The sequence below is a fragment of the Clupea harengus genome, chromosome 13 (genome assembly GCF_900700415.2).
Source record: "Clupea harengus chromosome 13, Ch_v2.0.2, whole genome shotgun sequence".
In the NCBI taxonomy this organism is placed as follows: Eukaryota; Metazoa; Chordata; class Actinopteri; order Clupeiformes; family Clupeidae; genus Clupea; species Clupea harengus.
This window is the reverse complement of record NC_045164.1, coordinates 17456144-17483581: the sequence shown is the minus strand read 5'-3', so window position 1 is coordinate 17483581 and position 27438 is coordinate 17456144. Positions and strand designations below refer to the sequence as shown.

Genomic DNA, 27438 nt, shown 5'->3' with positions numbered 1-27438 from the left:
GAAACCAATTTCAGCTCGCTGCGTTTATGGTTCCTGACAAATGATTGGACATCAGGAAACAACGTCCCGCCCCTTGGTCTGGACATTGAGCCCAGGGAGAATTGTGGGCCATCAATGGAGAAACGAAGGGAAGAACGTCATCTGTTTGTAATAACTAGCGACCTAATTTAACTCATTATTTCGCCAAAAAATATTGTCATTCTTTTAGTCAATGAACCTCTAAACCATTACACTACAAAGGGTAAATGGTGAGGTGTCAAAAATGTACGAAAAATTCCCTGTTCGGAGCCGGGAACTGTTAAAAGGAGAATTGGTCGTGTGAACCTTGATTGCATTAGCTTGCCTGTTAGCTGTAACGTTGGTTCTGGTTGGCGAGCTTATGTAAAGGTATCTTCATCAACTTGCACAAATATAACACATCCAGTTGACGTTGTGAACATACCGCCGGTGGCCAGGGGAGAGGGAAGATATAACTTCATCCTGAAAACGTAAACGTAAGTAGCTAACTATTTCGTTAGCTAGCAAGAATTAGCAGCAGCTAGCAACATAGCTAACTCAGTTGTGTTTCGTAACGTCAGCCAGCGTGAATGTTACTGTCTGCGGGGCTTCTCTACAGTAATCCAATGAACCAGATTACTGTTTGCTAACTGTAGGTAGCGATCAGCCTATTTGTTGTCGACAAGTAATTTCAACAGACGCGATACATCATGCCCCCTTCAACGAACCTTCTACTTCTGCTAGAATGCTAATTGTAGCCTGTGACACCATGAAGTCGGTCTTGGCCCAGTATACTCAGCTAGCTAGCCAACATAACAACCTGAGCTAGTCGGAGTCTCGCTGTCAGTATACACGGTTGCATTTAGGGCATCAGGAAAATGTCCAACCTGATTGATGTCACATGAGTTGGTTCTTGTCATGTATGTAATCTACTAGCTAGCTTTTGTGTGGATTGATAAGTGTGTCCATAAGGAAGTGACTGTAACTACATACTCATCTGTCATTCACTGGATCTGCTTTGTCATAAAACATGTTTGTTAAGTGTTTGTAGCTATTATGTTATGATCGTAAGAAACTTTCACATCTCCTATAAACATTTTTTTCTCCCGAGTTTGAGCATTAGTAATATACCACGGTGAGTTTACCGTTTAGAAAAGTATTAGGAGTAACGTTAGTACATGAGGTTGGAATCTGTCAGCTGAATGTTGGCTTGTCTTGAAATCATTCGACAAAGATGTAATGCTTGTTAAGTGATTAGTAATACATATTTTGACCAGGCTCCAAAAAAGACACTTCGCAGCCTCATATAGTTCAGTTCCAAGTTTGTTATATCGAACGTTTTCAGATATCTGCTGTCTGTTCTCGGCAGACTTTATTTCAATGTGCAATGAAATCGAGAGTAGCTGGAACCTACTTCCTCTGGGAAAGGAGTGGGCCTGTTGGGTCTCCAAAGAGATGGCTCTCTGCCTGTCAGACTTACAGGCTTCGTCCTTGGTGACACACAAGCCCCCTTTACTGTATTTCACAGAAGGAGATTAGGCTTCCCCTCAGTGTCGACATGGCATATAAATCATAGTAATATAAGCCTATACCCACGAGACCCACTATGACAAGGTGCTCGACTTAACGCTGAAATCAGCCTGTATGTGTATGCATGTAGCGGACATCATTTGTGGACTTTTGTAATGTGTGACCATTCTCTAACTGTCTAGGACATCAGTATCAAGTTTTCAAATGTTTATGTCACCAAAGTCCTTAGATTCAGCTGACCACAGACTCTGTCTGTGAATCAACTTTTGGTCTGCCATTGCTTCTGAAGTGTGCAGAAGCATATTGCCACGTTGTTAATCTCAGAAAGCTTTCCAGGTAATAGTTTGTTGTACTTGTTATTCCAGTTATTATTCCAGGAAGGTGGAGAAAAGATTACTGCCTGGGCACCATGCAATACATAGTAGCTGCAAGGTAACACACATGCTACTTTAGGGGAATTATTTCAGATTAATCTCTTCAGATTAAACAGTACTTGAGGCCAGGGGCAAAGCATTTTATGTTACCACTAAAAGTACTCGTAAGTCGCACTAAAAGTTTTTAAACAAAGGTTTTCTCCTAATTCCTATTCACAAAGCTGCTTAGAACAACTTTTACTAAGGAGAAGCAAGAACTGACTGGACTGGACTAGGACTGACACGCCCATCATTTTTACGAGTTTCTCGGCTGCTTTCAGTCTTGAGATGCTTTGTGAAATACAGGCCCAGGCTTCCAGTGTCTTTCAAACCATCTGTGTTGTGGGTTGTTCAAGGTGAGGGAGATGAAGTAGAGGGGCTTTATCCTCCTTCTTTGGTCTGGTTACTGTAAACGTCTCTCTTTCTTGGGTCTGTTTATTGTAGCCTGTTTTGGAGCCTGGAAAAGTGAAGTGAAGGGACAGAGAAGCCACCACTGTCGTCAGTGTTAGGCCTTGATTATACTCTTTTGTGGAAGTGCAACACGGACACCATGGACGTGTAGTTGTTATACTTTCTAGTCTGCTATGAGGAGTCCACAGTCGCGCAGTTGGTGCCCTTGTAGTGAAGTGGCCGTGTGGATAAATCTGTGCACTCACACACAATTGGAAGGTACACAAGTGTCTGCACAGAGCCAGGCGTACACAATCTGATGAGTTTTTTTTACATCACTTGGACCCTAGTGGATCTTCGCGTATTCATGGATGCGTAAAGTCGAACATTGGCCCAAGAGTGTGACTGGAACCAGAGCTGTTTTTCCGTAGTCCGGAAGTTTCCTTCAGAGTGGCTTCAGAATTTGCTGATGCTATGCAGACAGACACAGACACACACACACACACACACACACACACTCACACACACACACACACACACGCACGCACGCATGCACTCGCGCATAGACGCTTGGACACACAAAGATACAGTATCTCTCGCAAACACAGATATAGGATGACAAGAGAACTGCAGTGCTGAGGACTGTGTGTATGTTTCTCTGGTAATCCTGTTGTAGTTACCAGCTAGCACTGTTGCCTGGTGTCCAGTGTGCGCTCTCACTGCAGAGGATTGTCAGTTTCACATTTTAAACGCGTCACGCTCCCTGTGTCGTCATTGGACACCCTCACCCTCCCCTGTCTGGGGTCGTAGTCAAAGCTTAATGGTACGTTTGTTCACGAATAGTTCACACAGCCCCCCTCTCTGTCTCTCATACACACACACACACACACACATACACACCCTCAATGGAGGTTGGTAATCATTACTCTCTGTGAGTTACATGGTGTCTCCTCACCTGCCGAGTGACGTCCCTTTAATCTCCCACCCTCTCTTTTCATCTGACGGGTTTAGGAGGTGCCCTGGGTTTCGTGTGTGTGTGTGTGTGTGTGTGTTGACCTCCTCACCCTCATGTGGAGAGGTGCAGACAACAGAGGGCTTATTTTGGCTTCCTCCAGAGGCTCAGGGTGTCATCCTTGAACTCAGAAACGCCTCCCATTAGGCCCTGTTTATGGCCTTCGCCAGCGGCGTGATTGGGATTCAACCAGCCCAGAGAGACACAGACACTTGCAGGCTGTTGCTCTCTGTCTTGGTGCTTTGCACACATGGGGGTTTACTGAAAAGATCCTTATCTGTGTTGAACTACTGCATTTCTTTCCTTTCAAATGAGAGTTTGTTTATGAGAGAGAATCGATTATCATCACAGCAAGCTAACTTGGCTGTGCACTTTTAATACGGTTTACATAACAGCGTGTCCATTATGTGGACAGTTAATCTATTTTTGCAGTGATGATGTCATTTTTTGGCACACTTGAGAGTTTATTTTTTTTATTCTGGTATGTTTAAAGGCTACGGTCTGCAGTCTTAACAGGGTGCAGCAGATAAGCCCTTTGACTTCAGACTGTGGTCGAGACTTCATCTAGTGCGTGGAAACAAGAATGCTGTCATTAGGTTGCTGTGTACCGTATCAAGATGGTTCTCCGTCAAGGAAGAACCTCGTTTTCGGTTCTCCCTCCACTGTCTGTCCTTTTCTGTTGGGCACCTGCAACAGTTGGGCACCTCTGGGCACTTGCAATAGCTGCAGTTAAGTTATTATAAATATAATTTTTATTTTTTTTACAGTTCACAAAATGAAAAAGAACATTGTGTTAACATTTAAAGAAAGATGTCTGTTTGCTGCAGGGCTTGTATTTACTACTTTTCACTCAACAAAATGTCATGATTTTTTTATATTTTTTTTTTGCATACGACTATAAATGCTTAGCTCAGGATGACTTTTACAGAGTCTGTTTGCCAATGGACACTTACCAGCTCCTGATGTTTGACCTAACAGCTCCTCATAATGTGTCTGGTCGCAAGCATTTACTCTGTTGAATGTATTAATTTAGCAGAGGCCGTCACCCAAGGTGACTTGCAGTGTAGGTACACATTTACATTGACATATATATATATATCATTATGTCTGCTGCCTGGGCATTGACTGGTTGGTGAAGCAAATGCTCGAATACCAGTTCAGCTGAAAGAGAAGTCTTCACTCTGAAGGCAGATTAGGCTAGTTCAATTCTTTTTTTTTTTTTTTTTTTTAAACAATCCTCATTTTTTCCTCCTCATTGCAAGTGTTGGTCTTCCTTTTCCCCTTTAAATAACATTCCATCCCATTGCATCGAGAACTGCCAGTTGACATGCTTCCAGATTCCAGCATGGGAGAGAGGCTGGACCTGTCTGGCTACACTCCTTGTCCCTGGGAAAAACTCTTGGCCGTCGGAAGGGTGTAAAAGTCTGTGATTGCGGAGCCCGATTGCAAGTGGATGAGGGAGAAATATCTTTAAGTGGGGTGGTATCGGGGCTGAGGTCACAACTTTGTTTCTGTGAGTGTGTGGTTTTCAGGTCACATCTGCAAGCATGTCTTTTTGTGTGTGCGTGTGCGTGTGCGTGTGCGTGTGCGTGTGCGTGTGCGTGTGCGTGTGCGCGCGACCTCGTATCTTCTCGTGTATCGGTCGTGCTGTTGATGTCTTTCAGTGCTGATCACTGCGCTTTTGAATGTGTGTGTGCCGAGTTGTGTTCGAGTGTCATGTCAAGTTGCACATTGACGTCATGTTTGTACAAAGTCTGTGTACTTTCTTTTTATGTTTCATGGTGTATGTTGCAGAGTATGTTTACAAATGAAATTAGTCTTCCCCAGGGCTGCACAAAAAAAAGAAAGTCTAACTTTAAGTGATTTTACAAAAATGACATCAGTCAGATAGCTATTTAACCATGAAAAGATGAGACTGACCCATATACAGGCTTTATCTTTGGTCATTGCATTGTAAAACATAGACTTTCACCATGGCAGAATAAAAAACAGACACTTGATAAGCTTTGGTCTTAGAAGCCCAGAGGGCATGTATAGTGCTCAGAAAGGTCAACATCATGTGGAGTCCATAGCAGTACAAATAATAGAACAGACATTCAGATTCCCAGCGAAGCTCTATTCTGGGTCATAGAACAGGAAGTAAATGAACTGAAATTAAAGCCTGGGACATTGTTAATGTGATTTGCTTTCTATTTGATCATTCCATGACCACTGAATTATGGACACAAGCTGAGTTTGTCTGCTGTTTAATAAACATGGCAGCAAGCATCATCGAGACCCCGAGCAAAAGATACAGTTCTAAACATGGGGAAAAGGGCATCTATATCCATTCTGCTCTTTGTAATTCTAGCTAAACCACCAAGTGAAGATCAGGCCTTACTGTGGGGGTAATTTCAAGGTTCTGTCCCTGGCAAAGAATTCAAGCCATTACTTGATCATCTTTTCGCTTCCTCTCTGGTGGCTAAATTAGATGGATCGATAACTTCAGATAAAAATGACGTGCCACTCTAACTGAAGCACATGTAGGCCCATATGCGTGTCAAGGATGGGGAGAGGGTTAAGTCACAGGGAGGATGTGGGGCCCGTTATTGCATTGCAGAGGGCCTTTGGTCTGGAGGTAATGTAGCACCGCAAGGATCTAATGAAGGGATTACCAAATCAAATTAGCTCGTTAACTTTGCTCTCTGAAGAAACTTGGCCCTTCCTTTTCTCTAGCCAACTTTGTGCACCGATCTAGCGTGTCACGCTGAATGTAAGAAGAGCCTACAGGTGTGTGTCACTTGTGTGTCAGTATGTGTGTCTGTGCTTGTTCAGACTGTAGTAGGACTGGATAGGTTGAGGTACTGAAAATGTATCCAAATCGATGTTAAGAATGTTAACTGATCTACTGACTTCATGTAATTGGTGCATTTCCGTTTAATTTGATTGTATTTTTCATTTTTTGTTCATTAATCTTGTGTTGTATGCAGCAGCATGCGTGTAAAGATACCTCATTGTCAACATGTTGTGAGGCACAAACCAGGTTTCATAAACACAAGACATAACATTGAACAGAACATAAGTAACATTGTTAGAGATGTTAATTGTGATCTTGACTTTTGTGTTTCTTACATTCAAATCTTATGTGAAATGGTGGTGTTCCATCGTCGTATCTTTCAAGAAATACATGCAGTCAAAGGACGACCCTAAATTGACCTTCTGTCGCTTGCACAGTCTAGTAAACTTCCCTGAAGCCGTACGGATACGCTCAGCCCAAACGTTCTAGGTGAAAATCCATCTTTGATGGCTGTGAAGACTCTTATCAGCAGTGGCACCACTCTCATAAGATTGGCCCAGGTTTGAATGGTCCCGGCCCAAATCTCTGAGACGGGTCTTGGGCTTGCCCGGTCTGTGTTGTTCTGCCAGCAGTGTTGGCCTATCTGTTGGGCACCACATGGAGAGCAGTGGGGCAGACAGCCATCAGACAGAGGGGTGACTGCAAGGAGCCACGCTGAGTCACCCGCTCCAAATTCACCACTTCAGCGGAATGCCTCTCACCTTTTCTCTCTCTCTCTCTTTCTTTCTTTCTTTCTTTCTTTCTTTCTTTCTTTCTTTCTCTCCCTCCCTCTCTGTGGCTTCGTTCCTCTCTTTCTCTTCTCTCTCTCCCTCAATTGTTCCTCTCTTTCTCGCTCTCTCTCCTACCCCACTCACTCAGTCCCAGGGTCTCTTATTAGGGTATATCTGGACAAACATAAACATTTCTCGGCACTCCATGCAGCTTGAGTTTATTTTTGATTGTTCTTGTCCAGTTTGTTCAACACCACTCCCTTACTTGTACACCCACACCTCCCCATCGCTTTGTCACTGTCGTACCAGAACTCATTTGTTTTCTTCTATTGCCTGCTTTCATCTCCCCATAGACATCCTACTGAAAGGATTACACAAGGGTTTTTCCTCTCTCTGGCTGATGGAGATGCCCACTGCAGTGGTGCCCATGTAAGGCCAGATCCTTTGCCATGGGTGTGTCTTGGTGAAGGCTGGCATTGCCGTCTGAAGAGGCCTGCTGAATGATATGGGGGATGTGAGGGGGCGCTAGACGTAACCTGGTGACGTTGCTATGCCAACGTTATTTTTAGCACAGAGTTTCCCCATCCACTTATGTGACGAGGTATTGCCTAGATTGGAATTGAACATAGTCTGGGTATCATAAGAAGATGCACATTAGTCTTAGACAGGATCATGCTCTAATGTTTTATGCATGAAGGAGGTTAGTGGTCTATGTAGGTCTCTGGTTTCTGCCTGATGGTAAGACTACGAGGTCAGGCTGCAGGTTCTAGAATAAACTCCACATAACGGTTGAGACTGGTTCTAGAATCATCTCCATCACGATGAACTCTGGATTAGATCCAGGGCAGCTCAGTTCTGCATTAATTTACTTGCTAGGGATGGGGAGGGGTGCCATTAGTAGAGGATTAGGCAATGTGTCAGCTTGCTGGACGTGTTGCCTACACCATGTGTTAATATGGTCCAGCAGATTCTTCCCATAAAATTAGAAAAGAGTACAATAGACAGTCTGATTTTGAGCAATAGTTTGTTCTGTATCAAAGACAGAAGAGGAAGTAATGAACCAAAATTAAAGTCTGTAATTCTGTATTTGGTCTTTCCATCAAGGTTAAGTAAGTTACATCTATGAAATGAGTTCATGCTCTGACTAGTATCTAAAACAATATGCATCATCATACAGGTCCGAAACAGGTCCTTCATACAGTAAGCACTGGACATGGAAGAACAGCACCTCCATATTTGACCATTCAATACATTATGGGTACCAGGTGCATTGTACTCTTTGTAATTCTCTGGGTGAAACGTCCACCCAACAATGACGAAGCCTAAGGTACCAACTGGACATCTAAGCTTGCAGAGGGATCAATTCAGAGCTCAAGTTCACTATACTCTTTGTAATTCTATGGGTCCCCCTGTCCTGTTGGTGGAAGTGCTCTCTCTTCTCCTCAGCCCCCCACGACCCCCCCTTCACACACACACACACACACACACACACACACAGCTGCTCTGGCGCTGAAATAACGAGTGTTTGTCTTTCACTCGGGCTTAGAGAACGAGGGCGTGCGAGGTCAGAGCAGACGACAAAGCACGCTCCTCTCTGATGGCAAGAGTGGCGCACGCCTGATGAGACTTAACATTTTGGATATTGTTGTGTGTTGAACACACATATCCACACACACGTTTGTCCATCTATCTGTCTATATGTCTAACTCTCTGTCTATCCATCTGACTGTTATCTTGTGCACTGTACCCATTTAGTAGACCTGTATCAGGAATGAGTTATATTCCCTTTAATGCAAGTGTTACTTTGTTCTTACTACGCTGTTTGTGTTCATCAAACATTTGGTTCTGTGATATGGCTGTGTACCAATTTCATTTGATGGATATTTTAGCTCCAGTGTGCTAATGCTGGTGAAATCCATTACTCCTGTTAGCAGCTGTTTTGGAAAATAGTGTGTTTGAGTGTCTGTGTCATAATTGTGTTTGGGTACATACTGTTTTCTTTTTCTTTGACCCGTGCTTTTTAACGGTTTCGCTTCAAGTGTATGCTTAGGGTCTTTGAGTACTTGTCTGTTTGCCTGTGAGCGAGTGCCCAAGTAATCCTTCTCCTTGCCATTGCCGTGCGGGAGAGGGCTCAGAACACAGGCAAAGATCTGCTTAAGAGCACTGTTGGTGCTTCCTGTTTCCATAGAAACCACTCTACTGCCACTCCAGGCGCTGTATCCATAGTGACGGAACACATGACAGGACCTCAGTGGTTACATCATTGTAGTGCCATAGATCCTGGGGGCTGGCTTTCAACTCGCTCTCACTTTTTCTATTCCTCGCCCTCTCTCTGCACTTCAATGGAATGTGGGCTTCATGGTGTGTGTGTTAGTGGGAGGGCATGTGTGTGTATGGATGTCTAAGGGGCCTGTGAGGGCAATGTGCCATTTGGAGACGTGCTGCTGTTGAATTTTGGCCAGCGGCAGGTGAGGTAAGGACATGTGAATCGACTGAATCGGTGCTAATGCCGTGGAGAATTTGTTATTGAAAAATGCCTAGTTTGATGCGCATCGCTGCTGTTTTGATCCTGACTGCATGTGTTCTTAATAAAAATCGCTTACGAATAATTATCCAAGCTGTCAGGCAGGTGTTTGTCGGCAGGCCTTTGTTTTGCGGGGAGGAATATGCAGGATCTGGGGGTGATCCAACGTCTGCCACCAAAGCGCTGCTCACTTCAAGAGTGGCCGCCGTCTCTCTTGTCAGCCTTTCTAGATGAGCCCTACACCCCTTCATTTTTTTCCACCCTGGAGTGGATCGCCAAAGGCCTCAGCCTGCTCTCTCCAGCGCATCCATAAGCAATGAGTGAAAGGTTATTGTGTGGCTAGGCTCACGGCTGCAATGTTATGCTAATGGGGAAGACATCAAAGTGTGTGGACATCGCCTTTGGCCTCCCAGATGGTACACCACCAACCCCGCTCTCCCGTCGTTGTCTGGTCTCGATCCACCCCGAGCACTGTGTGACTAAATCCAAACTTCATGATCGTTACGACGGTCTGTCCTTCTCAGGACGTGTGGTTAGGCCTGGGTGTAGAAGAACTGGGGGAATACTGACGTAGTTTTGAAATGTGTTCAGTCAGCAGATGACTAAACATGCATTGCCAGCTGTGTGCTGTTTTTCTTTGGCTGTTGAATTCCATGATTGCAGTATCTGTCTAGTGCAGAACGTCACATCCAATCGAATCACTGGCTGCCGTGCGTCTGTAATGTTGCGTAACTACGCATTCTTTTCTCTGGCCCACATTTTGCAGATTCATCACGCTCGACTAGACACCTCTGCATTTGGGCCTGGTCCAGCTTTCGCCAGTGGCCCAGACTAGAAGGGGTCCTGAAGTGTGGCTTCCCTCTCGCTGAAAGCTGAGAAATCAGGAAGAGTGTGGAGGCCTGGGACTAAGGCACGGGGGGTGGGCAAAGGGGTCGTTAGGGGGCCGATGGAAGTGTAACCCAAGCTGAAGGGGGTATTTATAGCCGAGTGGGAGTGAGGTGTGGTGGTGGCAGACGTTCTGGCATGCATGAATGCCATTTGGTTGGCGGTGACACCATGCCGGCTCTATATGTTGGCTGGCTTGAGCCCTGGCAAGCGGGGCCTGTGTGGTAGCTGGATGGGTTTGATAAAACAACGTGTCAAATGCAAGGGCTAGGGCTAGGAGGTGGTGCGAGTGGAGTGGTCGGTGTTATCTTCTGTTATTTACTTTTACTTACTTAAACAAATGAACAACGTACATTACGTTGTTGTGTTACAAATAGTTTTAAGGCATTTTTTTGTAGGTAGGTAGTTTTAATGACGTAATGGAATTGATTTAGGTGATATGCAGTTGTGTGAGGCAGAGCTGTTGTTCCCAGTAGTGCTCAGGCCGCACCCTGCACAAATGGAAGAACTACTTTTAGAATTTGCCTGTCACCAAATATAAGTGAAGAATATCAGTTTTTCAACATCAACTCTGCTGTTGTTGATGTTTGCAAGGGAAGTCTTTTGGCTGTGAGCTAGTTAGCTCTCTAGTTTTGGACAAAACTCTAGTCTGTCTTTAAATTATAAATAATATATAGCCATGCTTAATTCGATTTGTTTTTTATTATTATTGAAAAAGCTGCGTTAGTTACTCGTGGTAGGCCTTTTGAATGTACATTTCCTGTGATCATTATTAATGTTATGTCAACCTTTTGTTGTTGAACGATTAGCCATGCTAATGATGTGGTAATTAGCTATGATGGATGTTATGTTCATTATTAGCCATTCAGTATTAGCTGGATCTTGATGTGATGATTAGCCATCTATTAACTATGATAGATATTTGCGAGAGCTCTCCTGTGTTAGCCTTGGATTTTGTTTTTAGCACAAAATACCTTGTTCGATGTGAGATAAATTAGCTTTTCCAAGTGCTCGGATATGGGGACTGCAGTGTGACCCTTGGCACTTGGTTGCCCATGGAATTCCAAAAACATGGAGTGCCGATGTCCACCATAGAGTGTGCTCCAACCATAGAGTGTGCTCCAACGAGCCGCCTTGATTACCTGCCAGGGTGGGGCAGCCATGGTTGATGTGCTTTTGTTTTGGAGATTATTGTCTGTCCCCATTGTCATGTTTGCTATTGTGTTCCTTGATCATGTGACGTCACCTAAGAAAACCACCGAGCTCAGCGCACTGGAAGATCGTTCGTGCTTTTATTTGTCGGGTGGGGCTCACAGCAGAAAAAAACGTATAGCTTGGCCAGGCTGCATGGTGATGCAATAGCATGAATAGATATCACTCAGCAGTGTCTGGAGCACAGGCTATTCTTGGCTGTGTGTAGCTTAATGTCCTTACGAGGCTGGGGTCTTGCCAAAGCAGCTTAAAGCTCTTTGTAATCCACACATGGTCTGATGGCACTTGTTTTTGTAGATAGGTAATTATTGAGATTTGTGGAGTACCTTGAGTCACGGTTCCCATGGTCGTGGAAATCCTGAAAATATCATGGAATTTTTTTAAAATCCAATTTTCCAGGCCTGGAAAAAAGTCATAGAACTCGAAAAATTTGATAAGGTTTGATGATTTAGTTATGTTTCGTCGCGTGACTTTCTGAAGTTTGATGCAATTTGCCCTTGAATTGACAGCCTAACTAGCCGATTAGAAAAGGAATGCACATGGTTGTGGTTGTCTAGTCATGGAGAAGTTTTGAAGTGGTCTCATTGAAAATGGGTGGGAGCCCTGTTGAGTGATGTGATACCCAGATGCATCATGCATGTGAAGAGATGGTTGGACCTGTGCCAGATTACGGCTGGATCCGTCAGGTCCAAACTGGGCTTCTGATTTTGTGTCCGTGCAACTAGTTGTTGAAAGGAGAACTTGCGTTCGTGTAAACTGTTTAAACCAGAGTGCTCTGTTTCCCAAATGCAGTTTTGGAAGGTTGTCCATGAAAGCACTTGAATGTACCGTTACATTTTGAATAGTATGAAAAGAAATGTCACTTCTATGCTTTCTAAGTCCCTCTGCTGGCATTGATTAAACCCCTGAAAAGTCATCTCTGTTCCTAAAGCCTTTTTGATAAAAAAAAAAAATGAATGCCCTTTAAATGACCCTTTCCTCCTGACAGGTTTTTTGAGACTGTCGTTGGTACACTGCAGTTCCACGGTGGAAATACTCAGCCATGGCGCAATGGTGTTGACTGCTTATTTCGCTCATGATATGTTGTCCATCTTGTTAAAAAAACACCATATGGACATGTTAACAAGGTTAAAAACTTGACTTCCCCGGAGGGGGTGCTTTACCATACGAGTTGTGTGAAGGCAAAGCTCTCATTCACGCCACTGCGGCAGTCACCGTTGGGAACAGAGAGAGCTGTGGGGTCACCGGGCTGCCACTGTACAACCTGCTTTCACCGTGTGCCAACAGCCGGACATCTGTTCCAGAACTTTCTTCCCACTGATTCTGCTTTCATATGGGGGTTATGAGAGAGAGGGAGAGAGAGAATGGCCAACATGTTTTGGGGGCAAAAGTGTGTGTCTGTGCAAGCATCTGGGACCCTTAATACACACACATTCAGCAATTCTACATTGTATTATCAAGTAATTCTGTATTAAACTGCGCTTGTCGGTGGCTCATTGCTGTTGTAGCTAATGTATGACCAACAGGGTCCCAAAACTGAGTTCTCCCTATAAAGCAGATCAGCTGTGCGCCCTAAAGCTAGTAACCCACCACGCAACATAATCCTCCTCAGAGGTGCCCCAGAGCCCTTGGCCCATTCGAGAAAAATGTTTGCTCAGTTAAGTTTGCCTTGTAAGTAGCTTTGTCTAGAAGTGTTCAGCGAATGATTGGATGTGAAACGTAAATATAGTTAGCGCAGTGGTTTGTCTGCAGCCCCACTGCTGTGTCAGGAGTTCACCCGGCTGGTCGGGTGGAAGCCCTAGAACCTTCTAGGCTGTGGGGGCTGAAGCTGGTGGCAGCTTGAGGTGCGGAGTAAATCTGCTGAGAGCAAATCCCATGCTCCCGCTGTGTGAGAAGTTTAAGCTCCGTTACGGGGAGTCTGTCAGTCTGCAGACGCAGTCAGAGGCTGGCTTTTAATGAATGAGTGTTGAGACGGTGAAAACCTCATAGGGAAAACACACAGCGCAAGTTCACACACAGTTGAAGGGTTGAAAAGTTGAAGCAAGTGTTTTTTTTTTTTGTCTTTCCAGTGCTTCTTGCTTTTTTGTAATGCATTTGGTGTAAATCTGATTTGACGCTTACTTTTCCTCTCATTCTCGTACTCCACACACACACACACACACACGCTGTCTGTAAGGCATGTGTTGCCCTTTGATGAAGCTACCCCCAAGCCTCTGCCTCCACCACCCCTGTCTTCATCACTCTGAACTCGCTGCGAGTGCTTCTGACAACACAAACACACACACACGCCATTTTGAACCGGTCACGTTGTAGGAATTTTTTTCTGACTCTTTGTGTATTTAATCCTCAGCTAAGGAAGCTGGAGAGAGTCTGCGTTGTAGAGAAAAGTAAAAAAACAAAGCAAAAAAACAACATTCATTATCGGGATGCGGTCCCAGGCCATGGCCTCCTGTGCCCTGTCTGCTCAGGCCTGCTTTGGGGAAAGCATGTTTGTTTAGCCGCGCTAACCTGCCCTGGCAGAATGGAAATGAATAGCTGTTATGTGTGTTAAAGCAAACCTGAAAGCTGGGTGGTGATGTAACATTAACTCACGGAAATCTGCTCTTTGGCCACAGTAGAGCCAGAACACAGGCTCCTGTCCCTTTCAGATAGATAGATAGATAGATAGATGGATACTTTATTAATACCAAGGGAAATTTAGGAGCTTATGGCATGATGCTCTTGGTTGTTTTTGTGCCGTACGAACAATATGAGTTTATTTGAGTCATGCAACAGATGACTCCAGTTCACAAGCTCCACAAACATTACGGGTATTGACCTGAAAGAAGTTGAACAGGCATTGACAAGTGAGTGACATGAAAGTGCAGAATGTTCTGTTCGCCATCATGTAGTCGCTACGAAGCCATTTATAGGTGCGTGTTAACTGTACGAGTTAGTTTGTTCACGCGCGCTTTTCAACGGCTGCCAGACCTCTCTGTGTTTGAGTCCAATAGGTGTGTGTGAGGTGTTATGTCTATAAATCTGACAGTGAACAGAAGCGGAGGGGAGGAACTATACTCCAGTGTGCTATGATAACAAGTCATAAGTTCCAAAACAAACTGGATGCACTTCAAATGGTGGTGAGAAGTCTCTGAATTTGATCTTTGTAGTGAATGAGTGAGGAACTGTTAAAGGGATATTAAAGGGCTATATAACCTGTCGGTCTATAGGAGCTCCTTGGGACCTTTGACCTTATGGATCACTGGATCAATGGTGGAGGGTAATGTGGTCAGTGTAACAGTAGGTAATTCAATAACACAACTCTTCCTGCATTCAGTACTGCTCCTCAGAGGTGGTTAACAGTTATAAGACTGCAAAAATCTCAATGGTATAAAAAAAACCAAACAAGCACATTCTTACCCATTCATTACTCTGTGGCTTTGGTGGAGAGAGGCCTAATGACCGTAGTCCAAACTCTCCGTGGTTCATAAACCAGCGAATAGCACTCATAAACCAGCGCTCACGTTTGCTTGCCTTCAGCAGTTAGCGTCGCTTACATAACCGTGCCCTTAAAGGAGATGCTCCTCAGACATGTGTTCCTCCCTTCCAGTGCACCAGCCGCGTTGGACAAGGCTCGTGCTGAACACGTGCCACACGCCACAAGGTCTTCATAGCCTTAGGAGGCATCGTGGGGGTGCGTGACCAACGATGCGTCTCTATGCTAAGCACCTGTTGTCCATGGCAGAGGGCATTCTGCATTGTTTGCGTGTCCGTTTGCCAAATATTAGCTTATCATATGATTTGTTACTTACCAGGGCAAAAGGTGTCCGTTCAGCCCAGTTCTTGGGTAGAATCATGAATTATTCAATTAAATCTTAACATTTTTATGACTACATTTATAATTAACCCATGATAACAAACATTACCAATAATTACACATACAACGAATAACCATCATCTTCAGTGGTGTATTTGTCCAACATTTTGTGTTGGTTTGAAGCGTCACACTATGTCAAGGGATCCTGTATAAGGTCAAGTCAAGGAACACAAACAATGTTCTCCAACCAGGACAAAATGGGGGTGGCGAGTTGTCTAGCAGATGGTGTTCAAAAGAATGCTGAATCAGAACAGTGCCTAGAAGTGTCAGGTTGCCATGAGGCTTGCTTGTCTTGCATGATCAGTAGGTCTTGTATGTATGGGACAATAGGCCTAACCTCATATCTAGGGGATCAAAAGGACTTGAAAGATAGCCTTCAAAGTGTTTCCCAGTTCCAAAAGCAGACACTGCTCAGAGCGGCAGAATGATAATGCGTCTTGTTTTGTTTCCTTTGTTGTTTTGTTTCGCCATGGTAACCCTGGTGGTGGAGGCTAGACTGCTTCATGATGACTCAGCAGATGGATTGCGTTCACAGTCCGAGTGCAGTGCCGCCCTCGGAGACGTGTATCAATCCGCCAACGGGGAGTGGCACGCAGCAGGAGACGCTCTTGTCTCGCTAATAGCTCACTCTCGTCTCACTCTCGTCTCGGTGTGCTGCTAAGCTGAATGCCTGTGACGGGGCAGCTATTGATTTGGCCTGTGGTGGATGTTCACCTGGGTTCGAGTGCCATGACCATATGCCTAGTTCTCACATGTCAAGCTAACCGCGATAGCGGGATTGCTGTGAAAATGAAATAATGAATTCATACCCAAGTTTGAAGGTTTCTGCATTCTCTCCAGTTACCTGTGTCATTCATTTAATTTACTAAACAAATGACACTCAATTCACAACATTAAGTTACACACCAAAGATATATCCACGCTTGTATGTGATGCTACAGATGCTGCAAATGTTGTATTTACAAATATATTAAGAAAGGTTACATGTAGTGCCATCGTGTATAATAACAGCTGTGGATATGACATTATATACACATTGGAATAGACCTGTCCCTTATTGTGTGTGTGTGTGTGTGAGAGAGAAATGAGCACCTGACCACCTGACCAGGCTGTTTCGGAAGATGTGTGAGCATCACGGTGACCCTGTTTCTCTGGAGGAACTCTTCACTCCTCCGTGAGAGCTGATCCGTCTCACTCCTTCCAGTTCTCTCTTGTCCTCCTTTCTTCTGTCACAACATCCCTTTCTTCCATTGTTCTCATCCTTTCCTCCTACTCTCTCTCTCTACCTCTCGCTACATCTCTTTTCCTTGTTCTCATCCTTGCCTCCTACTCTCTACCTCTCCCTACAGCTCTTGTGTCCCTCCCTCATATCTGTTAGAAAATTGTCACCATCTCTTTCTCTCTCCGCCTTGTCTCACCCTGCGGCCTACACTCTTTATTTCCTTATATCTCTCTCCACCTATCTCTGACTTTCCTTCACCTCCTGCTCCCTTCTTTTTTCCATCTCTCTCTCTCTCCGTCTCTTTATATGTCCCTTCTTCTCTCATCTTCTCTCCTCCCTCCATAGCTCTCTCTCTTTCTCTGTGCCTTCACACGCTGACCCTCTTAATTTCTCTTCAGTTTTTTCCCTTTCTTCCTCCCTCCTTCGCTCTCCTCCTTTTCCTTTTCCTTTCTCCCTCTCCTTTCCTCTCCGCTCCTCCCTTCCCATCTCACCTCCTCTCGTTCTCTTCTCCTCTCTCCCAGGCGGCACCCTGAGCCAATGGGGGCGTTCTTGGACAAGCCGAAGACGGAGAAGCACAATGCCCATGGCGAGGGCAACGGCCTGCGCTTCGGCCTGAGCAGCATGCAGGGCTGGCGGGTGGAGATGGAGGACGCCCACACCGCCGCCCTGGGCCTGCCCCACGGCCTGGACGACTGGTCATTCTTCGGCGTCTACGACGGCCACGCTGGCTCGCGCGTCGCCAACTACTGCGCCAAGCACATCCTGGAGCACATCGTGACCGGCGCCGGCGGGGCCGAGGAGCTGCGCAGGGCAGGGGGCTCGCCGACGGCGCCGGGCGGGGGCTCCACGACGCCCGAGCCCGTGGCGGTGGACGCGGTGAAGAGCGGCATCCGGACGGGCTTCCTGGCGATCGACGAGCACATGCGCAGCTTCACCGACCTGCGCAACGGCATGGACCGCAGCGGCTCGACGGCGGTGGGCGTGCTGATGTCACCCGCGCACCTCTACTTCATCAACTGCGGCGACTCGCGCGCGCTCCTCTGCCGCCGCGGCCGCGTCTGCTTCTCCACGCTCGACCACAAGCCCTGTAACCCGCGTGAGAAGGAGCGCATCCAGAACGCCGGCGGCTCGGTCATGATCCAGCGGGTAAACGGCTCGCTGGCCGTCTCGCGCGCGCTCGGAGACTACGACTACAAGTGCGTGGACGGCAAGGGCCCCACGGAGCAGCTGGTGTCGCCCGAGCCCGAGGTGTTTGAGATCGCGCGGGCCCCCGAAGACGAGTTTGTGGTGCTGGCCTGCGACGGCATCTGGGACGTCATGAGCAACGAGGAACTGTGCGAGTTCATGCGCTCGCGCCTGGAGGTCTCCTCTGACCTGGAGCGTGTGTGCAATGAGCTGGTCAACACCTGCCTACACAAGGTGATTGTGTGTGTGTGTGTGTGTGTGTGTGTGTGTGTGTGTGTGTGTGTGTAACTGTATTCAGTATGTGCGTCAGTTGTGTTTGTTGACGTGTCATTATTGGTTGGCCTGTGTGTTTGTTACTGTGTCTTTTTCTGCTTGTCAGTGTTGGTTGGTTAGCGTGTGTGTGTGTGTGTGTGTGTGTGTGTGTGTGTGTGTGTGTGTGTGTGTGTGTGGGGGGGGGGGGGGGGGGGGTTAGGTGTGTGTATGCGAAGCTCAGAAGTTTGTCATTTCGCTTAGCCATCAGTGTCTAACATATAGATGTATATTTGATGTATTTTCGAGTTTGTGTTCTGTGGTTTGTGTTTTTGCTTGTAGTGTCTTCAGCTGTTTGGCCTGTCTGCTGATGTTATTGTCTAGACAGACTGCATGGCCCCTAGGTGTGTGTGTGTGTGTGTGTGTGTGTGTGTGTGTGTGTGTGTGTGTGCCTGTTGATCTTTGGTGGAACAAAATAATTGATTTTTATTTCAGAAGCTATTAAGGATTTTCAAACATTGTGTTTTTTTGTTTGAAAGGTCTAGACTAGAACAGATATGGGATTTCACCCGTGTGCATTCCATCCATAGTCTTTAGATGCTTTAAGAACAAAACAAACATCTGCTTTGAGTTGCTGGCCCTCACACACCCCCAACCCCTTCTCTCTCCCTCTCTCTCTCTTTCTCTCGCTCACTCTCTATCTCTCACTCACTCACACACACACACACACACACACACACACACACACACACCCAACCCCTTCTCTCTCCCTCTCTCTCTCTCTTTCTTTCGCTCACTCTCTATCTCTCACTCACACACACACTCACTTTTTCTTCTCCCTGTGTCTCTCTCTCCTTCCCCCTCTGTCTCTTTCTCCCTCTCACGCCCCCACCCTCTTCTTCCCCTTCTCTCTACTTCCCTCTCTCTCTCTCTACTCCCCCCCCACTCTACTTATTCCTCTGTCTCTCTACTTCCATCTCTCTCTACCCCCCCCCTCTCTCTCTACCCCCCCCCCTGTCTCTCTTTACTTCCACCTCTGTCTTTCTACTTTCCCCTCTCTCTCCACTTCCCCCTCTCTCTACTTCCCTCTTTCTCCTCCTCCTCCTCATCCTCCTCTGTCTGTCTTTTCTTTGGGCACCAGGGAAGTCGAGACAACATGAGCGTTGTGGTTGTGTGTTTGCCAAACGCACCCAAAGTGTCAGAGGAGGCGGTGAAGAAAGACAACGAGCTGGACAAGTTCCTGGAGTCTCGTGTGGAAGGTGAGCTCATCTGCAGACATCCAGCCACACTCACACACATGCACACACACACACACACACAGACTCTTATACACATATATACACTCACTCATGCACACATACATTCACTCATACACAAATACATGTATGTGTACTATCTGTTTTTCTCTCTGTCTTTCTCACACATACACACACACACACACACACACACTGAAAGATGCTCTACTGATGCTTTTACTATTGCATTGTGCGGCCACACACACACTGTCTCTGTGAGACACACACTCAAGGAGATTCTCATTTTGCGGTTTGCGTTGTACAGTGTACATAGAACTGTTTGTCTGGTCTCCAGCCTGACTTCCGTCTCACATTGAGGACACTTGACTGATGAGAAAAAGGTTGTCTTCTCCCATATTGCCTCATATTGGGTGCAAGGAGCACACCTGCCCTACCTATAGTCTAAGGCTCTTTGGAGAAAAGCATCTGTTGAAACAATGCACGGGCCTAAATGAAACGTGACGGACGTGTCGCTTCCACTTTTCAAAGGTTCCGCTGAACTCACCACTTTCCCTCTGAAGTATGCGCCACAGTCGGACCTACATTCCCAGTGGCCATTGCTCCTAGACCCCCCCTTCCCCCCATCCTCCTTATTAAGTTCTGGCTGTGCTGGACCTCATGTCTTTTTTTCTGTCCACCGTTTCATTGGGCTAATGCTAAGTTAGCATTGGGGTTTAGTGAGGATAGTGTTAGGTCAGTGTTGGGCTAATGCTAAGTTAGCATTAGGGTTTAGTGAGGATAGCAATGCGTCAGTGTTGTGCTAATGCTAAGTTAACATTAGGGTTTAGTGAGGATAGGGTTAGGTCAGTGTTGGGCTAATGTTTGTCAGGCCTCTGCGTGTGGCAGAGGGAATGGAGTTCTGCAGCTCTGGTGTGGAATGCGCTGTAGGAACATCCAGCTGGCTGTGATCCCATACTGTCCCACTGGGCAGCAAACGACCTCTCTGGGTTCTCTCTCTCTCTCGCTCACGCACACACACACACACACACACACACACACACACACACACACACACACACACACACACACACACACACACACACACACACACACACACACACACACACAGTCCCCCTCTGTCTAACTTTTTCTCTCCCACTCCTCCTCCTTTCTGTTTGTCTCACTTGGTCTCTCTCCCTCGTCAGTTTCTTTCTGTCTGTCTCTCTCTCTCTCTCTCTCTCTCTCTCTCTCTCTCTCACACACACGTACACACACACACATTCAGTCCTCCTCTCTGTAACATTCTCTCATTCTATCACTCCATACCTTTCAGCCGTTCAGTGTCACACTCCTCTTTTTTTTTCTTGTCTGCACTCTCTCCCTCTGTCTTTGTATCCAGATTTTGTGTTCCCTCTCTCTTCCTTCCTGGTGCTTGTCCGTTGCTGGACTGTTGAATTTGTATCAGTGCTGTTGTTCAATTTGCCCCTTTTTTGTATGTCGAGTTTTCTTTCCGTCATGATGTCCTTCATTGCACTCTTCTGGGCTGTTTCAATGGATTTGTATTTTTCTCTCTCTCTCTCTGTTTACATTTGTCTCCACTGGTAAGAAGAGTCACGGTATCAGTAACGGCAGGATTTTCATTCTGTTGTGTTTTGTAACCACTACAGGGTTTTAAACTTGAGTCACAGTGCATTGACTGTTTGTGTGGTGTATTTAGTAACCTTTAACCAACTGTGCTCTCTCGCTTTCTCCCTGCCTTCCGCTCTCTCTTACTGTCTGTCTCTCTCTCTCTCTCTCTCTCTCTCTCTCTTTCTCTCTCTCTCTTACTGTCTGTCTCTCTCTCTCTCTCTCTCTCTCTCTCTCTCACACTCACACACACACACACACACACACACAGAGATTATTGAGAAGGCGGGAGAGGAGGGCATTCCTGATCTGGTGCACGTCATGAGAATTCTCGCCACAGAAAATATACCCAATCTCCCACCAGGGGGAGGCCTTGCCAGCAAGTAAGACAGTACACACACACCTGTACATACACACACACACACACACACACACACACACACACACACACACACACACACACACACACACACACTTACTTACACTTGTACATACACACAAACGCGCACAAACAGACACATGAAGACATGCATGCACACAGAGACACACTGACACAGGAACACACACACAAACGCACCCAATAATTCAGACACTCATGCACAACACACGTGCATATTTTCCAGGCATGCCCAGTACCTCTGAATAAACAATATCTCAACTAAACTTACTGAAAAGAAATCTGTGTAAGAATCATTTGGGTTTGACTCTCATAAATTTCTTGCTCTCTGTCTGTTTCTCACTTTCTCACAAACACACACACACACACACACACACATCTCTCTGCTCTCACAGGCACAGTGTTATTGAAGCAGTGTACACTCGGCTGAACCCGCACAGGGAAGAGGATGGGGTAAGTGTGTGTGTGTGAGTGTGTGAGAGAGATCAGTGTGCAGATGTTAGTTTCCATGGCTTGTCTCTATGGACAGACCAGCGTGTAAATTGAAACCTCTGCCCCCCCCAATGCTCGTATTACATCATACCATGAGACACTACAGGAGTATAATAGTCCCAAACCCTCACTCTGTCCCTTTATTGTCTCGCGCGCCCATGTCTTTCTGTGTCTTCATTTCTCTTTATACATCTGTCTTCCACTCCTCCTGTCCCTCGTTCTTTTTTTCTTTCTCTCCCTCTCCCTCATGTGTCTGTCTCACTCAGTCTCCCAAATGTTGGTTTTAAAATCAGCACTTCACACGAAACAGGACAGCCTATCTATAAACTAAAATCTATAAACTTGCAGTCTGGTGCCCTGTAGAACACGTAAGACTGCAAATGTGATGTCAGAAAGTATATGAATAATTACTAATATTTCAGTGTTACCTTTTCATATAGACATACATTCTTACCAAACGTTTGGAAATGAGAAAGACTAGAGATGCATTTTTGCAAGAAAGAAGAAGGGTGATGGCTCAACAGCAGCAGAGGACTGCCAACCCTTGACAAACAATACAGCCCTAACACATGAGCATAGAGCACACAGTAGGCTGCGTAATTAATAAAATACTCCAAATGAGTCGACAACCTTCATTTATTGTGTGCAATAAGCTCCATAACTTACCCAGATACGTTCATTTAATTGAGGGGAAAAATAGGGATGAAAAACGATAATATCAAAATAAAGCAAAGGCTCGCTAACCCTTGCCCTTGCAGATGATGGTTATACAGCCCTACAGGTGCTGTAGTTGGATAGTATTCGCCTGATATGCTGGGCAAATACGCAGAGTAAACTTAATGCTGATTTGCAACATTGGTTAGCGTGGTTGAAATGACCAATTTTAGAGCGTGCAGCATAAAGCACTCTATAATCTTTGTTCCGTCAATTATAATTTCGAATTTCAAGAGCTGACAATTGCCCCAAATGTGTGTTTTGTGAGTGGTCTCATGATGATGATGTCATATCCTGTTAAAATGTCTGGGTGTTTCTACTGGTGCATGATGGGACCCCTGCTGAGTGCGGCCATCATGTGACCCAACCCCACATGAACATTACCGCTGTAGTGGAGAAACCTCAGTGCCCTATAGGCAGCAGACCGGGTGCTCTGTGTACTCTGTGCTCTGTGTCTACTAGCGCTGTCTGTCTGTATGCCTAGATGTATATGTGCTGTACGAGTCTGTGAATCGCCTGAAAATGATGTCAAAGTAGGACATCTCTGTGGTCGCTTAATACAAACTCAGGCCCTGTGTGTGTGTGTGTGTGTGTGTGTGTGTGTGTGTGTGTTTGTGTGTGTTTGTGATTTTGATATTGTACACCCCTCTCTCTGTGTGGGTGTATCCAATCGATAGACAGTGGCATAGCTGTGGTGCCAAGGCTCTTGGACTGTGACTCTTTGATGTCGTCATGTTTTAGTAGACCCTACTGTACATTAAAGGTTGCACATCAGCCTAGATTCCCATACTGCTTTGTTCCAAGCAGTATTTGTGTGTGTGTGCGTGTGCGTGTGCGTGTGCGTGTGCGTGTGTGTGTGTGTGTGTGTGTGTGTGTGTGTGTGTGTGTGTGTGTATGTGTGTGTGTATGTGTCTTTAATGACTATTACCTGCACCCCCCTACATGTTCTCCCTCCCGGACCATCTATCTGTTGGGGCAATTTTAGATTAAACGCACAAAACACTCATACAAACATGAGTCATTCTCAAGCCCATTACCTTTTCGTAGGTCTCACTCAATGCTACTCTCTAACACTACTCTCTCTCACACACACACACACACACACACACACACACACACACACACACACACACACACACAAACACAGAACTAGGTTTTGGTAACTGGTATTTTCTAACTGTGTGTGTGTGTGTGTGTGTGTTCATTCCTTAATTAACGCAGCCCTCCTGTTTTATTTGGTAAGTTTGCTAGACACTTTCCTTGACCATCCTCTCGGGTCTTCCCTTCTCCTGCATGTGAGAGGACTGTAGTTCCCCACTAGTGCACTAGTCCTGGCATACTGTATACATATATATATATATATATATATTCCCCTTCGCCTTCAGATTCAACCGTCTCAGTCAGAGAAACTCCTAGGCTAACTCTGGTGCAGATCCTTGTCTGTCTTCCAAGCTCTAGAAAGTCAGACGTTTGGTGTTAGACTTGTGATTTGTGGCCCACCGGTGTTCACCACCATACCCTGGCTTGTCTTGTCACTTGGAGTAAAGTCTTGGTAGTCGGGAGTCTTGGAGTGAAACAGACAAAAGGGTGGCGGTTAATGGTTCCTGGGAGAAGCATCTGTAGGTAGAGGATAAGTATTTCCTATGGGATCCGTATTGAAACCGGAAGTGGGTACTTTACTCTGTTTGACTGGCTAATCAGGACCTTCACTTTTTCGTTGAGAAATTGTGTCGATCGCCTGACTTTTAAACGATTACACTTTTTTTTTTATATGTTTTATTTCTGCGAAGTTATACGGCTCAATACTCAACTGACTTGTTAACGGAACTTTTACAAAGTCATATGACTAAGCGCACAAGTGATTGGCTGTTCAGGTCAGATTTAACCAACCAGATCCCGGTTTCAATACGGATCCCATAGGAAATACGTATCCTCTACCTACAGCATCTCTTCATTGTCTACCCATTAAAAGCAGAGCGTGAAGATTAGAGAGGAGCCACCTCGGATTTGTCAGTACAGTTGTTCAGTTTTTCAGTTGAGTTGTGTGGTTCACAGATGCACATCTGCATTCAGGACTGAAGGTAGCTGACTAGTTATGAGATCTGATTGTGCCTTACATGCTGTGATGGGAATTGAAAGTGGTCCCCAAGATGCAGCCAGACAGCCGTGGTATTGTTTGACATTGTTTGACTAGTTTGGGGCAGGTTGTATGTTTGCAGAGTTTTGTGTTTTTGTCTGCATTATGGTCAGGAGAACTTGGGAGCTAATACAGGTTCATGAGAACTGGTAGTCTACTTACAATTGTAAATATCCCAACAGACTTGGGTACTGTCAGCTGATTACTGGCATGTTTCTGCCATTCATACAGATCTCCGTGTGTGTGTGTGTGTGTGTGTGTGTGTGAGCCACAAAGTATAGGAAAACAATGTAATAATATATAAATATATATATAAAAAAAACATATTTTTAAGTTACCAGTTTTTGATGTAAAAGTATGTAATCTTTTAAAGAATATTCACAAAGACATATCTTCATAATGACATTCATGTGTTCCAAAAAGGTGTTGGGTGATATGGAGTATATATGAGTAGTGAGACAGAAGTGTGTAGGATATGACTTGACTCTAAATCCCTCTACCTGTATTGGACAGCAGGTGGGTTGCAAAGAACAAGGAACTGGTAGTGTAGGGTGAACTGGAGAGGGTGGGGAAGCCGATCTTGCCGATTTTAGCTTTAACCTCTCTGCAATGAAGTAAGGTTTAGCATGGAAATCTCTACTTGTTATTGCTTAAAAGTGAAAAACAGACAAACAAAAACAAAAACAAAATATGATTAAAGAAGGTGACTGTGTTAAACGCTCTCTCTCCCCACCCTCTCTCTCTTTCTTTCCTTCCTTCCAGAATGGTGCAGACCTGGAGGACCCCTGGTAGCTGTCCAGCGTGATTGCCCGTCTCCCCGTGACCCCTTTTTACAGAAGACATCTTTGCCTCACCTTTTGTCCCCCCTCCCCGTCCCCCCCGTCCCCCGTTTCCTATGATACCAAGAGATCAATTGGACCAGATATGAAACATTCAAAATCTTTTTTTTTTTTTCTTTTCTTCAAAACACAAAACACAATCCAAAGGATTGCAAGCACTCTTCTTTTTTCTATGAATGGGCTGGAGGAAAGAATGAGAGAGAAAAAAAAAAAAAAACACAAAAGACCTTTGGTGTTTTTGGAAAACTCTTCTCCGTGAATAAGAAATACACACATACACATAGCACACCATAGGAAGACAGTAAAAGACTTTTTTACTGCCATTTTTTTCTGTTGTTGTTGTAGTCGTTCTCCTCCCGTGGTTGCTGTTGCCGTTGGTTTTTTGTTGTTTTTGAATATTGATGATGATGATGATGCCGATGATGAGGACGTTTGTGATGAAGATGATCGTATAGACACTGGGCCTGATGCAAGCCGTCTGTGGTGCCTTCTCTATAACGACGGGGTTGAGCAAACCAACCAGGGCCAAGCCCCTGTGCCCCTAAAAAACACGTGGTTTGGACAGAAAGGGGGGGGGGGATGGGGTTCCCTTTCTCCCCTTATTAACCCCCAGCACCACCACCACCCCCACTGGGATGGTGGGTTAAGGCGGAGGCTTGGACTGACCCCCACCCCCCCTCACTCCTGGAGTCACATGGGCTAGCGAGTGAGACTGAGTGCAGGGCCTGACAAGTGTGCGTTGGTATGACTGGCTGAATTTAACCTGCCATGTTTGGGGTTGATTACTGTGTGCTGTGATTTGCACCCCCGCCCCCACATTCATCCCTACCCCAACCCCTTACAGTGCCCCCCCCCCCCTCTTCCTCATAACAGACATTAAAAAGAGAAGTGAACTTTTTTTTTTTGCATACACACTGCCTCAGCTTGCTAAGGATTCACGCCCTCTTTCTCTCCTTGTGTGTGTGTCATTAAGCTTTTTAATCCTGCTGGTTAAGAGAGTATAGAATATATAAATATATATATAAAAACAATATATATATTTTTAAGTTACCAGTTTTTGATTTTTCCAGTTTTGTTTTGTCTCTTCTACGGTGACTGATGTGGCCTACTGTGTGTAAAGGAAGTGAGATTTGATGACCAGGTGACGCAAAGAATGAGCTCTGGAGACTTGTGGACACAATAAGCTTTGTGCCATTTGTGTGTGTGTGTGTGTGTGTGTGTGTGTGTGTGTGTGTGTGTGTGTGTGTGTGTGTGTGTGTGTGCCTCTGCCTGTGTCAGAGAGAGACACTGAGTGTGGATGAATGTGTGTAAGTGTCTGTGCAGTGTGTTGGTAAATTTGTCTGTGTGTGTGTTACGGAGTGCAAACCTGCCGCTCGGGAACTATGGGTATGTTGGGCTAGAAGGAGCCGTAGGTGCCCTACAAAGCCACACTCATTTCCAATGCCTCTTTTCTTTCTTTCTCTCTCTCTCTCTCTCTCTCTTTCTCTCTCCCTCTCTCTTCCTCCTCTTCTCTCAGTCCTCTCCAGCTTTCCTTACAATGCAGAAATGGACTCTTGCAACAACCTGCCTTTATTTTTTTTTTGCTCAGAGTATATTGTAAAACTGTGTGATTTCTCCTTTTTTTTGCCTTTTTTTCTTTGGTTTTGTTTTTGTTAGTCAGGTTAAAAAGAAATAGCTTTATGATGACTTCACTTTTATTTCCAGATGCAGCAGCGTCATGTAACCTTGAATGTTCAGCCGCATTTTCAGCTCTCAGTGACACCACACAAGAAATCATGAGTAACATGGAAAAAAAAATAAAACAAAGCTATGAACCTCTGCTGAAAAATAAAGATTTAGTGAAACCTGGCCTTTTCCTCCTCATCTCATTTTGTATTCCTGGTTGGATCCCCTCATGCACCCAGGCTGAGGGGCATACAGATTTAGGGGGACACTCAGAGTTATCTTGTGCATCAAAGATCAAATATAAAATGTTAT

The 27438-nt window shown here is 45.4% G+C and overlaps 1 protein-coding gene across 5 annotated transcripts; it reads left to right on the top strand.

Moving 5' to 3' along the window:
- Positions 1-98: 98 nt before the first annotated feature.
- ppm1ba (protein phosphatase, Mg2+/Mn2+ dependent, 1Ba) lies at positions 99-27309 on the top strand. Of its 5 annotated transcripts, XM_031579059.2 has the most exons (7): positions 16456-16539; positions 17109-18006; positions 19163-19280; positions 21154-21265; positions 21675-21732; positions 23707-23723; positions 25385-27309. In XM_031579059.2, coding segments are annotated over exons 1-7 (1257 nt in total). In that variant the 5' UTR covers positions 16456-16486; the 3' UTR covers positions 25386-27309. The 5 variants fall into 5 exon arrangements, with proteins under 5 accessions (XP_012696883.1, XP_031434921.1, XP_031434920.1 ...); XM_012841429.3 differs by lacking the exons at positions 16456-16539; positions 23707-23723 and adding an exon at positions 99-494; XM_031579061.2 differs by lacking the exons at positions 16456-16539; positions 23707-23723 and adding an exon at positions 8739-9356.
- The last annotated feature ends 129 nt before the right edge of the window (positions 27310-27438 follow it).

Bases quoted from the DNA above. Each gene is read 5' to 3' on its own strand.
- ppm1ba (XM_031579058.2), top strand. From the start codon at position 16,487: ATGTGTGAGCATCACGGTGACCCTGTTTCTCTGGAGGAACTCTTCACT. The intron at 18,007-19,162 runs GTGATTGTGTGT...TTTGGGCACCAG, and splicing joins TCAACACCTGCCTACACAAG to GGAAGTCGAGACAACATGAG. The intron at 21,733-25,384 runs GTAAGTGTGTGT...CCTTCCTTCCAG, and splicing joins CGCACAGGGAAGAGGATGGG to AATGGTGCAGACCTGGAGGA.